This window comes from Leptodactylus fuscus, chromosome 2 (assembly GCF_031893055.1).
Source record: "Leptodactylus fuscus isolate aLepFus1 chromosome 2, aLepFus1.hap2, whole genome shotgun sequence".
NCBI lineage: Eukaryota > Metazoa > Chordata > Amphibia > Anura > Leptodactylidae > Leptodactylus > Leptodactylus fuscus.
In genome coordinates, this window is record NC_134266.1 from 243,797,239 (window position 1) to 243,813,778 (window position 16,540).

Genomic DNA, 16,540 nt, shown 5'->3' on the forward strand with positions numbered 1-16,540 from the left:
CCACTTCTCCAAAGGTGACCAAACTCCTTTATTCTGAACCACCAGGGGTTAATGTGTGCAGTGAGGCCCCAAGTCTCCATGTGTCAGTATACATGTGTCACCATTGCTTCATTCACTTCTATTGGAGTAAAGAGGGTGCTGCACATTGGTAACCCCACAGAAGTGAATGGAACCGCGGTGACGCATGCAAACTATAGTTCGTCATCACTGGGAACTCACATTAATCTGATCCACAGTGATCATTTGTCCACTATAAGGGGCTATTGCATATTTAGAGTGTATCTGATAGATGGAAGGGCTCGTTCACACGGGCCCAGTGGGGTGGAATTTGGAAGCGGAATCCGCCTCCATACAATAGTGGTCTATGTAGACCGATAGCGTTGGGCAAAAAGCCAGTAACAGAAAAAAGTGACATGACCTTTGTTGAGGCGGATTTCGCCTCAGGAAATAAATACAAGTGAGTGGGAGGTGGAAAACCGCGTCACAACACAGGCTTCTGCCTGAAGAAAGGACATGTCGCTGCTTTTCTCCGCTAGCAGCAGCCGACCACTAGCGGAAAAAAGAAGCCCGGCGGTCTGCATAGACCACCATTGGTTTTTTTTTGCCAAAAAACCGTGACACGGTTTTTGGCAAAAGCCTCCAGGTGTTTTATCAAGGTCCATTAACTGCATTTTTTTTAAGTGGTTTTTGCTGAAATCTGCACCAAACACCGCCTCATGTCCAAAAACGGCTTCATAATTCCTGAAGTTTTTTTTTTTTTTTTTTCTTCATTATACATTTAGTTTTGACTTACAAATACTGATGAAAAATACTCAAATGTGATGAGGGAAGTTCTTCATTGGTACAGAACAGAGTAAATTCACTTGTGCTGGTCAGGTAGCCATGCTCCATCAGTATGGGGGTCCCCGGGTCTGGAGCTCTGCCGGTGTTAAGGTGAAATATTAATGCATACGTATGTATAATGGATATATATCAATGTATATTTATTTACGTAGGTAGATATATATATATATATATATATATATATATATATATATATATATATATATATATATATATTTATTATTCCCTAGGACTACGCTGTCTTTCTATCAGCAGGCCGGACTGTGCCATCCACTCCAAGCACTTGTCACAGCTGACAGGACATGGCTGCCACTAGATGGGTAGTTAATGTTATGCCAAAGCTGAACACAAGCCATGTTTCTAGGGCCAAAATGTTGTCATAGCAACCCGACAACCAAATTTTGTCCAGACCTGCCCTGCAGACCATAAGCCGTGCTCTCCTGCTTTGCTGAGGTAAATGGTTACCCAGTACAAGTACATGGGGCAGGCTGTCCTGGGCGCTGCTGCAGGGACGTGGGAGGCTGAGGCTTTTATGGGGCAGCAGGGCTTTCTAGTCATCTCTATGCAGGTAGGCTCTCCACTTCTGCCTCTGGATGGGGTATATGGCTGGAGTGGTTTTCTGGCCAGGGTCTTTGCTATTTGGCTACTAGTTTTTCCCTACCTTATAACAGGTATGAGTAGGGTGTATTGTTTAGATGTGGTCAGGTCACATTTTTGCAGCATTATGCAGCTGAGACTGAGCTATGTAGATAGTTTTTGGACGTTGGTTCACACATGGGCAAAGGGGCGGATTTTAACAGCGGATTTCACTTCAAAATCCGCCCCTTTACAATGGTGGTCTATGCAGACCGCTGGGCTTCTTTTTTCCGCTAGCGGCTGGCTGCTGCTAGCGGAGAAAAGAAGCGACATGTCCTATCTTCAGGCAGAAGCCGTTGCGCGCTGAGCCGCGGCTTCCGCCTAGCGGCAGCACCCTCCTATGTCGGCTCATTCATTTGAGCCGACATAGGAGGGGAAATCCGCGACCGCGATGGTCCCGGCAGGCGGGTTTTGACCAGAGAGAGCCGCGGCGAGCCGCGTCTCTGTGTCAAAACCCCTGCGGACGGTTCACATGTGAACTGACCCTAAATTAGATTATGGATACTGCAGTGACTACAGGAGAGGGAGATGTGAACTTTTGGGAACACTACTATGGTGGGTACTGCTGAGAGGGCATTTGAGGGGAGGATATTTTTTCGCAGCTGGCATTTGGTCCAAATGGAAACCTATATGCATTCAAAAGTGGTTACCTGGAAAGCCCATGGACCCTATAGACTATAATGGGGTCCGTGTGGTTTCAGCACGAAACATGCGGGGAGAGAAGTCCTGCAAGTAGCACTTTTCTGTCCGCATTAGAGATGAGCGAGTAGTATTCGATCGACTACCTCCCCTGCATAGGTATTGGTGTGTAAAAAAAAAAAAAAAAAAAAAGCGCCAGGGAAGGTGAGAGGGACATCGAATTTTTACTGCGTTTAACCCCTTGGTGTTCACCCGATTACACCAATAACTATGCAGGGGAGGTATTCAATCGAATACTACTCACTCATCATCTCTAGCCCACATGAGTCGTGTGGAAACCACATGGACCCCATTATAGTCTATGGGGTTTGTGTGGTTTCCTTAGGTAACTGCTTTTTAATGCGTATAGGTTTTTGTTCGGGGTGTCCCTCAAGCGAGCTCCTCGAACGCAGATGTGAATTGGGCCTTATAAGTTGTATTAACAGGGTAGACATGGAAATGGATGACATTAGCTTAGGGTTGTTGTGGCAAAGTAAACTTCATCACAGGAAAACTGAGATGAGTCTGGGCCAGACATGAACTCAGTATGTCTGATATCTTTTGGGCAGGAAGTTTGTGGACAGAGGTGTCTAGGCTGTGAATAAACCTGCAGCACATCGCAGCCTCACAGCGGTGCAGGGCAGTCTCGCTTTCTGATCTACGCGGCATCTGTCTTGTTAGTAAAGACTATCTGAGAGATGTATAGAGGCGCTGATATCTATTTTTACCGTCCCCCTTTCATGGCTTTTAATAGTAGCCATTTTGGGTATCTTTTTAGCTCTCTTGCGTAGGAAGAAGATCTTTCATCCCTGCCCAGTATTGCTTTTATGGAGGACTTTGAAGTAATTTGCAACTTTTCTTGTAAAGCAAAGTACTTTTCCAATAGCCTCAAAAAGATGGATAGAATTCGGGTTGTTTCCACAGAGATCAGATTATTTACTTAAAGGGGTTCTCCTCCATGAACTTGTTAGAAGGTCCCTTGATAATATGCTGGTCAAAATGCGTCTCCTTACAGGAAATGCCAGGGATCGGCTTTGATCTGTGGGATAACCTTGCCAAGTGCTCATTTTTCCTGTGGCGCCTCCGCAGGGATCATTAAATGGGAAGTGTCCTATTGTGCAAATCATGGTTTTATGTTTAAGGGGTTATTCAGTTTTTAACATTGATAGTCTATTCTTAGGATAGGTCATCAATGGTAGATCCTGAACAGGATCATTTCGTCCTACAGTAGAAGTGGATGCAAGTGTTGTGATTGGGGGGAGGTTCCTGCTGCAGACTTACAGCCAGGCTAGGACAATGAGGAGGCAACGACATGACTAGTTTACTAGGACATAGGTATGTGTGTGTGTGTGTGTGGGGGGGGGGGTTCTGGACCACTCGCAAAGATAAAAAATCCCTTCTCTTCTTCTTTAAATGGACCCTTGAAACTGAAGAAAGCATTGCAAATAGGGAGTGGTGATGCTTCATTTTCTTATTCCTCTTTGTCTATGGTATCACAGATGACTGGATGAGCAGAATAACATGACCGGTTTCTCAACTCCATTAAGAAGAGTCCATCAAGTGATCCCCGCACTGAGTGATGCAATGTAATACTCAACCCAAGCCTTCCTATAGGCCCCGATGGGTAGCCTAGAGCTTCACTGTGCTTATGGCCCAGCACCTCAGATTCATTCAAGGCAATGGGGCTGAGCGGCAGTACCAAGCACAGCCACTATACAACCTACTGCGCTGTACTTGGCCTTCAGTGAAGAGGCCACAGTCCTTGCCTGAATGCTGCATTCTCTTCCACCAGCTGATTGGTGGGGGTGTTGGATCCCCACTGATCTATATTGATGAACTATCCATAAGATAAGAGATTCCCCACATTGGGGAAATTTCAGCATGTTACAGCAGCATAGTAATACAGGTACAGGATAATACACAGTAATATATTACAGACATAGACACACATATGCTGAGAAGAGAAGATATACTAGGAGTCCATAGCAGCTAAGGAAAAAATGGAAGAGAGAGGAAGACTTCATGGTCATCATCATAAGATGGGTCATCCAGATATGAGTTCCTGGAAAACCCCTTTATGCATGGACAACATAGAATGAGTATGATGGCGTTCCTCATGGTTGAGGTTGGTAGTGTAGGGTTATGTATATGTGAGGGACTGATAAGTAGTAAGTGACTGCAGTGTTTATCAGAGCTTGGATTACTGTGTGTGGGGGGGGGGGGGTTGTTCGGCTTGCTGGTGTAGATAAGGTGACGCCTTCATGGACAACAGGTCAGGGGATTTTCTGCCCTGTTTATACTGTGGACAGAATATTGGTTCATTGGGTAATACCTGGGAACACGGTCGGGTCCCAGGGATTGGCCTGATCTTCATACGTCCCACCATGTGGAATATGTTGTGGAGTGGATTTCCTAGTGCTAGGATGTCCAAAAAGATCTATAACAGGGGGTGCCATGCTCTGCGGTACTCCTATAGCTGTGGGAAGACTGGCCGCAGGCAGGTGAAGGGTTTTTTTTTAAAAAAAAAAAACACCCTGTACCATCTGCTGCTCACTGCCATTGTTTGCCGGGCCTTGCACCACCAGTTATTGGCTGTGTTGGCCGTGTGCCTTGAAAGTGATATTGGCTCTACCAGCAGTGGCTTTGGATATAGGAGGTAAATGCGCACACACATAGATGTATATAATATATATATATATAATATCTGTGTGTTTCAGCCTTATCCTTGTCCTATCCAAAATGGGAAGGCGTCTTCTCAATTAAAAAGATCCTGTCCCTTTGTTTCTCCAGCTCCTGTATAGACTTGTATCTCCATGATAACAGACTACAAATAAATGTTGTGCAGTCGGATCCTGCAGTCGAACGCCTTTATTTTGCTTCTTGTGAACCTACAGAATGTATGGCAGCCTTTAGTAGGGAGTAAATGGAATGAAACTATGACCTCAGCATTAGACTGTTCAGTGTTGGGTTTTGTAGTCTGTTACTGTGGAGACACATTGGTCAGCATAGGAGCTGGAGAAACCAACTAATGGGAAATCCTTAATTGAGATCAATCGCAAGTAACTTATTTTAGGTTTAGGCTGGTCTTACATGGCCGTAATGTAAGTCAGCATTTGGTCCGCAATTGAGGGTTTTCAACTGCAGACCATTTGCAGACACATTATATTCAATGCGGCCTCTTACACCACCGGATATTTTATCCGTGGTGTAGCCGGGCCGCAACCGTGGTTCCCAATTTATACAACATGTCCGTAATGGCTGTGAATTGCGGCACTGCACGGACTCGCCCATACAAATCTATGAGCGAGTGCGGCAGGACACGGACGTCTGCAGAGTCTGTTGCTGATCGGCAACTTGCGGACCGTACATTCAATTCGGTCGTGTAAGACCAGCCTTAAGGTTGCTAAGAGCAGGGTTGTGCGGTGTTTACCTTCTTGTTGACCCCAAATCGAAGGGCAATGACTGTCCATTCAGCTGTATGTGTGGCAGACAAGCATCAGGTGTTGTCATTGGGTTTATATACACAGGAGAACAATGGCTTAGAGAGAGAGCTAAGATTTACTTTTCACCTAATAAATTTTTATGTCCTGCTACAATAAAATCCACAAACAATGGACGAGGGTCATGGAAACCTGTTCTCTGGGTAGATACGTTTGCTATGTGGCTGGCTTCTTTGAGTCAAGGGTGGGTTCACATGAATAAATTTGTATGGGGGACACACAAATGTTTGTCCCTGCACATTGTGATACTGTCTGATCAGTGTCGGGCTATAGGGATACGTCTCAGACGAGGGAAACGCCCACTTGTCAGTTTTATCTATAAATTTCTAGGAGGAATGACAGAGGAACATCACAACACGGAGGCTCCGTTATTTAATGGGAATACAAGTATCCGGTCAGGAGACACGGTAGATCCCCCTTTATTGGGGTAGGGTGCATTGAAGATTGTAATCATCCCCCACCCCCACCCCCTTGCTTGCATAAAGGGGTATTCCTATGTGATATTACTAGGATATGCCTTCACATTATGACCCAAGGGACCCCTCTGATCCTGAGCATGATGGGGCTGCAGTTCTGTTTTCGCCCTTTGTGTCTCCTACACGGGTCTTCCCAGGTTAGCCGGACTCTTAGACACCTATGTATGTAACTTAATGGGGCCCCAGAGGAAATTTCCAGCATAGCCGGTCAGTAGGATTAGTCTGCACCTTCTTCCTTCTCATGATCATTGGGGCCCCACCCAGGGATGGTCTCCTATGAGAGTTACTGTTTTATTACGCAGCATCATCTTATCCCCTCTAATTCTGTCTCTTTACCTTGTCTTAGGAAAGATGACCGAGACTATGCTCTGAAACAAATAGAAGGTACTGGAATCTCCATGTCTGCGTGCAGAGAGATCGCTGTAAGTACAACTGTGTGGTGTGAACATGACCATGGTTTATTTCTACTAGTTTATATACTTTCGTGTCCTTTTGTATCCTGCAGGTTTGGTGTATGTGTACTTGTCTGTTTCTGGTGACCTCCATGTCTCTGATATGTATAGTATTCATACACTGCAAATGGAGTCCCTTAGGCCTCTAATGCTTTTATATTTTGTATCTATATTCTGCTCACAAATCCAATGCCAGTCTAATTCTGTAAAGTGACAGCCCCATAGATCTCTATGATGCTGCTAGTTCAAGTCATTAGATCCATGGCCAGACAGGATCTATACTATGGCTAGCATAAGGCCATCTGTATTGGCCCATAACGCCTTGTGCACATACAGTCCAGAAACGCTGGACCATATACTGGCCACAATTCCAGGACTGGTCATAGTGATGTGATGCTAGCAGTCCCTGCCACTTCATGGCTCCGCTCTACCCTACACTATAAAGTGTGTTACTGTAGCGCCATGCTGAGTCAGGGACTTCTAGGACCCTTGATCACTGTGATGCCAGGAGTCCTAATCTCCCGACTGGGTCAAGAAACCCTGCTGATGCCCTGATCAGGTATTCCAGCCTGTATTCACCCTAGCACTGGAGGCCTAAGGTGATTCCAGACTGACATGTATTTTGTCATATTAAAAAGCTGCATTCATTAAAGGGTATCTTGACACCCTCCCCCCCATGTCCCCATGGTGGACAAGGACGGTTTTTTTGATCTGCATTCAATATACATAAACTAGTGTTTGATATGAATGATCTGCATGAACTTCCCCTGTGGGATCATGACCTTTACCTAATTCTGGTTTTAACTTGGCATTAGTGTTCATGCTCATAATAAAATTATTGTATCTTCTGATAGCACTGTCAAAAACCAAAACCATTTGGTAAACTGATACGGTATATGTTCCGGGAAATAGAGAATAATATAGGAGTTCAAAATTGGACCCAACTCTTACTCCACTACTGTACTTGGTGGGATGGGGTGCTATTAGTGTGAGCACTATTGCCCAGATGGGTGCTATTAGTAGTGAGGGGTTTTTTGTTTTTGTTTTTTTTTTTTTTATGAAATTTTTCAACAAAGAAAGGTTACAACAGGTGCGATAAACAGTATCAATCCAAAAAAAGAGAGAAAACCAAAAAGGAATACAACATTAAGGTAATGCGATAATTAAATCAACACAGGTCATCAAACTAAACAAAAACATAATCAGAAGGACAATAGTGGACCAGGACAGGGAGGGAACACCAATAAGGGAAGACTGGTAGGGCTTCAGTGGACCACTGATTCATATAGCCTGAGATGCCTAAAATGTGTCCCACAGGTTCCAAATGGCGTGAAATCATTCCTCCTCATTATTGAGGACAGCAGTTAGGTACTCCAGAGAACGTGCAGTCCTGATCCTACAGTACAGTTCCTCTAGGGATGGGGGGGGGGGGGGCTAGCTGGTGCCAGTGCTTAGCTATTAGACAGCTAGCAGGCGTCAAAAGAAATAAAAAGAGATGGAGAGCAGGCTTGCATAACTTGACAAGTGGGAGATGAAGGAGAAACGTCCTGGGAGAAAGGAGACTGTGCACCCCCAACACTCGCTCTAATAGAGCCTGAACCTGGCACCAGAAAGGAACCAGGGAAGAACAGGACCAAAATAGGTGGAAGATATGAGCGGGGCAAGCAGCAATCTGGGATGGAAGTGAGGGGTATTTATGGTACATTTAGCGGAATTGGCAGCATTAGGGTTGGTTGTATTGGTGGCATTGAAAAGAAATGGCACTGAAAACTGAATTGGTAGAGTTGGGAGATATTGGCAAGACTGTAAAAATGAGCAGTGTTAGTGGTGGATCTGGCTGTATTACACTTAGCGTTTTCGGTGATTTTTGGCAGCATTGCCAGTTTTAGAACTGGCTTTTTTTGTGTATTTTAGTGATATTAGTGTTACTTTTTCCTATGTCACACTGGTTCTTGTAAAGTTACTCCTTTAAATAAGGACTGATGGTCTGACGCTCCTCTTGCGCCCCGATACCTTGGATTCGCCCTCATCCCAAGCACTGTGACTACAACTCCCAGGATGTGCAGATTTCAGGCCACTCTCCTGAACTTGTGTTGGACAGCATAAGAAGCAGCTGAACTCGCAGACTACGTTGGCCCGCACAGCCATTACTACGGCTCATTAACCTGTCATTACCTCATAAGACTCCTTTATAAGTTCAGTTTTATTTTCAGCTTAAAGTAGCAATTGAGATGAATCCGTGAAAAAAAAGTCTAATCCGCTTTTTATGGATGTTTTACTTGGTCTTGTATTTTTTGCAAGCTGGTTTATGTGGTTTTGCCTCCTTCCTTCAGATTTCCATGTTTCGGGGCAGAGTAGGATGTTTGCCTGTGCACTTGTGAGCTTTGGCAACACGAAGGTCGGGTAGTTCAAGGGTATTGAGACATCAGCTTCAGCGTGGTCCAGATGGCACGGTTCACATGGAAGAGCCACAGAAAGTTCAGAGAGAATGTCAAAACTTTTTTTTTTTTTTTCCTGCATGTCCTGCCTTAAACTATGGCATGTTTATATGGCCCTAGCTTTTTATGGGCAGATAATGGAGTGAATCCCTTTTAATAAGAAAGGGGGTGGGGAGCAAGGTCTTTAAGACCCATTTTCCATACTTCCATATGCTAGTTTTATTACCCCAAGTGGTGACATTCAGCAGGGATAGTGGCATGTAGTCCTGAAGAAGGTCTCCCGGGGACTGAAACATCGTCCTGTCATCTGCATTAATATAGATGTCCTCACTTATACAGGTGGCCGGATTAATGGACATGGCATGCACCGATTCCGCCCTTATGTACACTTATCCACAGGGTCACCCCTTTAATTTCCCTTGTGGACATACTGTAAGAAAATTGAACCCTTACGGCCAGCTTTCCCAATAGGTTACAGCCGGTTACTGGGCTCACTAGACACCTTTTTGACCATCTTCAATAGGTCAGGGGGCCTTTCTAACCAATAGTAATATCCCAAACCATTCAGAGCTCTAAGTCCAACTCTTTCAGCCAAAATAATGGGCACATGACAACTCCCATTATATTCAATGGGCTATGGCGGGTACCCTTGGTGCCCTCTGTTTTAGTGGCCTGCTTTTCTGGTCCTCTAACTAGAGCTCAGATGTGATCCTAGTGTGTATGAATATATTTTTAGGCCACTTTTAATGTTTCTAGTGCATCTTCAATAGTAAATTTGCCCCAGAACTCTGAGACCTTTTTAAAGCTTTCCCCTAATAAAACCCAGAATACATGGTAGACACACGATAGAATAGCCATGTTTAGCACAGTCTATAGAGCTACAGTATTTAGTGTTAAGTTTATACATAAAAATTTGTTGCAGATTTGGGAGCAGATTCCACTCCCAAATCCGCAGCTGATTATGTTCAGAATCTGCCTCCCATTGTTTTCAATGGAAGAAAATAAGAGGAATTCCTTTTCATTATCCACCATGTGCATTGCAAAGGTAGAAATCTGATGGCTATAATGGACCTGCTGCTTCAAGACACTTTGGTGTATTTCTGCCGCATGTTAAGTTTTTGTTTCAGCCCCACCTGCTACTCTTGTATTGTACTTCATACTCCATAGTGGGTTAACTACTGTTGATCGCCGACTCCGCCGTGCCTAAACGTGCCGCACCGTTAGCTACTGCAGTGTTTCTTGTGTGGATTTTGTTGTTGAACATTTTGCATCAATACTAACTTTATTTTTTTTTAATTTATTTTTGCAGCTTTTGCGGGAGCTGAAACATCCAAACGTTATTTCTCTGCAAAAAGTGTTCCTCTCTCATGCAGACAGAAAGGTCTATCTCTTATTTGACTTTGCGGAGCACGACTTATGGGTAAGACCACTGTTCCCTTTCATTCTTCATTAAAAACTGTACGTCATTAAGCCATTGGTGCAAAATGTAGCAAACCAATTCTAATTTTTGATATTTATTAGAGATGAGCGAATAGTATTCGAAACTGCAGTTTCGACTACCTCGCTCCATAGGAATGAATGGGAGTGGCCGTGCGCTGGGAAGTTTCGAATAGTATTCGCTCATCTCTATTTATTATGCCACCAGTTTTAAGAGAAAATGTATAGATATATATTTCTTGTAATGCCAGAACTCGGCTATTTCATGGTGCCATCTGAAATAAATGGGTGCTTATGTAATATATAGAAGATGGAGTCTGTCGTGGTCAGAGCAGTTATTGGCACACGCAGCACTCCACTCGTATCAATGGGAGTGTTGTAGATAGCCAAAGTGTAGTACTCTATTACCTGCGGCACTCCCCTTTGAAATAAATGAGGCGTTGCGTTCTCCTAATGGGGCCTGATCTGATCTGTGGATTTTGAGCATGTCGTCTTGCTGTCAAAAATCCACAATGCATTCCTTGAGCGGCAGGTTTAAGAAATTTCAATGACTGTGCCATTTCTCTAGATGAGGGTTTCAGGAAAAGCAAACTCATGCCTATGCTTGGAACTGATTTTCAGCCACAAATATTTCTGTAACAAATGTCATGTGTGAGTATCCCCAGATGGAGAATCGCATTAGTGCAGTCATTCCATATGGATAGCAGGCATATGTCAGTAGGTAACTCTGCCCCGCACACTATTTTTGCATACCTACATCACTTCTCATCCCTAGTTTTATAGAGAAGTGCAAATGTCACTAGATGGGTCACTTGGCAGCCATTGCAGGGTAAGGAATGTTATCACGTGTCGTCTCCTCTCAGCAGGGGCCGCGGCTTGCACCCTGGTGTATCATGTTGCCACCATAGGAGTAGGACAGCACCCTTATGATGAACTTGCCTCACTTTGTGGCCTGAGATTTCTCTTCTAAATCCCTTCCGGATCTTGCACTCCTTGCCTTTGGAGGTGTGTGACGTGACTGACAGCCCTTAGCTAAGCAGTTGTGTGTGTGCAAGGCCACGACTGTGTTATTACAGGTGTCCATACAATGCTGTCTCCAGCCCAGCGCTGAGAATCGCTCCAGTGCCCAGGCTTTTTGTCTGGATTCCAGATCTGAAGGCAGTTTCCATTTAGTCTTAGGATGGAGTTATTCTCTTATTGGCTCTTTCCAGTCACTTGTTTTCCTTTGCTCTGGATAAACATACCAAAGAAAAGATAGGGGAAAGTGGCCATAGACTGAACTCAATGGGCCCGGCTCCCCTTTCAGCCTGGTATACTGAACCTCTGTGTTACTCTATCGGAGGCAGCGGCCAGGCTTCCGGACCTGGCTTAGATTCTTAGAAGAGGGATTTTGAAAGTGCACTTCAGAGCCGGCTCCATTCCAGCGTCTCTCCTTTCATCGGCCTCGGCTACAAGGAGAATGGATTCACTTTGCTGGTTCTGCCTCTTAAATGCATTCTTTTGTGTCCGGGCACGATCAGGTGTCCAATTCATGAGCTGTGCATTTCAGCTACTCCCCAGTCTATTCCTCAGGCTCTTGTTTTCATGCTGTAGCATATAATGGAGTATATTACTAAATTGCTGCTTATTTGATTTTTTTTTTTTTTTCCTTCTTCTTGAAAGAACAGTTCTGTCGTGTTTGTATTGTTGTTTTTCTTGATACTAATACAGATTTTACATTAGTCTTTCCTCCTTTTATACACATGGCTGCTATCTCTAACTTCGTAGTTGCCTTTGCTAACCAGCTCCCCCCTGCTATCAAGCATGTGACCAAAGTGCTTAAAGGGGATTTCTAGTCAAAATATCCCCCCCCAGCTGATCGGATATCAGTGACGTGACTCCCGGCATACTTGTGTATCAGCTTTTCTTAGCAGCTCGTACACAGAGAATGGTGCAGGAAGCGGACAGCACTGTTCTCTGTATAGTTACCCAACTAAGTGAACGGGAGCTGGTCTGGCCCCTGCACAGACAATGGCGCTGTCTGCTTCCTGCTCCTTTCTTGTACAGTGAACAGCTGATCAATGGGAGTGTTGGGTGTCAGGCGCTGATAATCTCATTTATGATCCTTCCTTAGGCTAGATCATTCATATATTTAAACCCTGAAAACGTCTTTAAGGCTAAGGCCTGACATAGTACGCCACAGCAAAGAAGTGCTGCAGGAAAAAACGGTGTAAATGCATGACTGTTTTTCCCATAGTGCTTTTCACTGAGAGAGTCTGCAGAGGTTTCCTCTGCTTCTATTATACCTACGGGGAACCCACAACGGTTTGGGAAATTGCATAATTTACGCTGAGCGTATCTTTCTGCAATGTGCGGATGGGAGTCGCTAGCATCCCATTCACTTTGTATGGATTTTGCCATGGCGTTACCTTTGCGACCAAACTGTGGCATTTACGCCATGTGGGGCCCTGGCCTAAACCGGGTATATCAATCTCCGGAAGCCCCATCGAAGTGAATGGAATGCTAATTACGTATACATACGTTCAATTCCCAATGGGGATAGAACACCCCTATTCTCAGTACCGGTGAGGGTCTCAGCAGTTGGACTCCACCCATAAGCTATTTTACCCTCTATCCTATGGACTTGTCTAATGTATATGACTGCCTCTAAATCCTTTATAGAAGAGATTTATGCCGGAATATTGAAAATCCTAATAAATATGGCAAATCCTATGCTGGAGGTTACAAAGACTATCCAGCCAAGGACAGGAGGATAGAAATGGCAGGCTGTCTTCAGAATAAACTTCTAATCTCTTTATCTACCATCATCCGTTTGTAATTCTGCCCCCTTCTGTATGTTTGTTTCTAGCAGGCAGTAATGTGGATTGTCTTAGTTTCCTTTATACTTCTGCTATCTGACCTTCAGCCGCAAGTTCGTTCCAGGAAAAAAGGGAGACTGCACAAGTGAATGGAAATAACCTTTCCCATGTCTCGTCTCATTGCCAAATGTGTTTTTGCTTCTTTCAGCACATAATCAAATTTCACCGAGCGTCTAAAGCCAACAAGAAACCAGTGCAGTTACCTCGAGGAATGGTGAAGTCACTACTGTATCAGATTCTAGATGGTATTCACTACCTGCACGCCAACTGGGTGTTACATAGAGATTTGGTAAGTTGATCAGCAGCTCTGCATTGCTAACAGGTTTGACAGCCAAATAGAACTAAGTAGAGCAGTCATTCCTCTTCTTAGTTCTGTTTCCCTCCTGGTTTTTTCTCTCTGCCTTCCCTGCTCCTAGGATGCAGATTAGAGAGCGTCCCCTTAGGGCTCGTTCACACGGGGCCAGTGTGGCGGAATTTGGACACGGAATCCGCCTTCAAATCTGCCTCCTTACAATAGTGGTCTATGTAGACCGCTAGCGTTCGTTGTTCCACCAGCGGGAAAAACGAAGCAACATGACCTTTCTTGAGGTGGATTCCGCCTCAGGATATCAATACAAGTAAATGGGAGGTGGAAACCGCATCACAGTTTTTGGCAAAAACCGCCTGGGGTTTTATGAAGGTCTATTCACTGTGCTGGAGGGAAAAACCGCCTGGTGTTTTTTTGAGGCTGTTTTTACCAAAAACTGCTCCAAAAAAGCCACTGTCTCCAAAAACCGCTTCCTAATTCCTGAAGTGTTTTTGTTTTTTTTTTTGTTTTGTTTTTTTCTTTTTTGTGTTTTTTTTTTTTTTGTTTTTTTTCACTACCAAATTCCGCCACCCCCTATTCTCGTGTGAACTAAGCCTTGCACGATATGCAGTACTTTGTGAGCCTAGGTTATGTACATTTATTACAAGGGGCCTTGTATATGGATACCTGAGACTAAGGCCTCATACACACGACTGTGTTGAATTATTCATTTCTATGGTCCCATACCCTCACTGGTAGCTTTTACAGATGCAAGACCAAAGCGCAAAATATGGAGCCGGTCCTAATCCCATTTTGCAGCTCTGTCTGCCTATTTTATTCTTGGGTGAATATACGCACGCCATCCATCCTGATTTCTGTGGACCCACTCACGGCTGAATGTGTTCACAAAGCCTAAGAACACTTTCCGAGTATTTTCCAAAGTGGGGAGGTAGAACCAGTCACCCAAGAAATGATACATAGGCCTTCAATCTAGACCTGTCTACTGGGTACTGATACCATAGTAATGTAGAGTAGCTATAGGATCTGCAAGAGATTGGATTATCAAAGTCTTATGTAATGACTTGAAGGATAAAGTATAGTGCAAATTCCTTAAATCGGTTGTCTAATAGGAGGAGAGGCCGCGTAGTGATGCCTGAAACCCACTGACAGTGCTGGCTAGGCAAGGGCTCGTTCACAGGCAAGAGGGGGCGGATTTTGATGTGGAGTCCACCTCAAAATCTGCCGCCTCATAATGGAGGTCTATGTAGACCACTAGCTTACTTTTTTCAAACCGCTCACGGAAAAAAGAAGCGAGCTGCCCTTTCTTCAGGCAGATTCTTTGGCTGATTCAGCCCCGGCGTCCGCCTCGCGACAGCACCCTCCAGACTAGGCCCATTCATTTGGGCCTACTCCGGAGCGGGAATCTGTGACTGTTGGAAGTCGCGGCAGGCGCGTCTTCGTCCTATTCTGACGCGGCTTCCCGCGTCAAAATCAGGACCAAAATACGCGGTCCATAGCCCCGCGTGAGCTAGCCCTAAAGAGGAATGCAGATCAAGGCATTTTAATTTGCCTTGTGTTGCCTTTTTTGCCTAAAAATAAAATCTTAATTTTTGTCTTTGTCCATTTTCTTGGTTTTTATGTTTGTTTTGTTTTATGTTTTTTTTTTCTGTGTGGAATATATCAGACTTCGGGGCAGGACTTGCAGCAATTTCACAATTCTGATAAAAATCTAAAATGTGATACTGTGAAATGGTGAATCAAATGAAGGGTTTCTCTGTATATTATCTTAAGCATTAGTGGGGTTCCAACACCTATCGCCGATCAGCTCCAGCAAGTTGTGGAGAAGGAAGCAGACGGTGCTGTTCTGTGTAGTGGTCAGACCAGGTACTGCAGATCAGCTCCTATTGAGAATGCGACCTAAGCTGCTGTGACTATTATGTCACTACTCACTTGGTTGCCTGGTTCTTACTCTAGTCTCTGTGTATCCACAGCTGATTGATGGGGGTGTCAGAATACCACCCATCTGATTTTTGACAGATATTTGAAATAGGTTATCAATATTTTTTACCCTGAAAATCCCTCTTAATTCGATTGATTTCACAGTCCCAATGTTGGATCTCTTGAGTTCTCTGCAATAAACACTACCTAACCTCTTCTACTTCTTAGTAACCGCTCTAGTGTCCATCCAGGGCATTACTAGAGGTGAGCGAATACTATTTGAAACTCCAGTTTCGAATACCTCGCTCCCATAGGAATGAATGGGAGTGGGTGAACTACAAGGGGTTAAGCGCCATCCAGCACGCACCTGCTCCCATTCATTCTTATGGAGTGAGGTATTCGAAACTGGAGTTTCAAATACTATTTGCTCATCTCTACTCAGGAGCACAGAGATCAGGGGAGTGTGAAGATTTCATCCATTGCTGCCAATGTTCAGTGTGGTTGTACAATCCTATATCTACCTAATCTATCTAGTGCCGCTGAAACACTGCCTTTAATTCTGGCTGCCTACCTTTTCTTTTATTAGAAACCTGAAGTGTGTGAATACATTCTTGTCCCCTGGCGAGCTGGCCCCATTGATCATACAGTAGTAGGTCTGTGGGTCATGTACTTGTTGCTCTGTGCCACCCAAACAGCATTTTCTTTCCTTCCCTATCAACAGGTTTTAGATCAGATAGTGGTAAATTTGGGTATCTGAAATTTGTACCGGTCAGAGAGATCACCGGTTAAAGCAGAGTTGCATAAACTCTCAATTGCACTTTAACCAGTGTGCAGGAGAATAGGAGCTGCTGACCGTGCAGGGAGAGGAGAGAATGACTTTACCTGTCACTTCAGGAAGGCGATACCATGGACCTGCTAAAGGGGTTTCCCTTAGATTATGGGGTACAAGGGGGTTTTCCCATGAACATTCCCTATCTGTGGGGTATATATATATATAT

At 44.4% G+C, this 16,540-nt stretch overlaps 1 protein-coding gene across 3 annotated transcripts in view; it reads left to right on the forward strand.

The window, feature by feature from the left end:
• CDK8 (cyclin dependent kinase 8) overlaps window positions 1–16,540 on the forward strand; it is a 43,407-nt gene that overhangs the window by 6,235 nt on the left and 20,632 nt on the right. Inside the window, exons 2-4 of one of the 3 annotated variants that reach the window (XM_075265964.1) lie at window positions 6,480–6,555; window positions 10,333–10,443; window positions 13,467–13,607. In XM_075265964.1, the coding sequence (XP_075122065.1) occupies window positions 6,480–6,555; window positions 10,333–10,443; window positions 13,467–13,607 (328 nt within the window). Of the gene's footprint in view, window positions 1–6,479; window positions 6,556–10,332; window positions 10,444–13,466; window positions 13,608–14,447; window positions 14,554–16,540 lie in introns of those variants that run through there. The other 2 variants (XM_075265965.1, XM_075265966.1) reach the window with 2 other exon arrangements.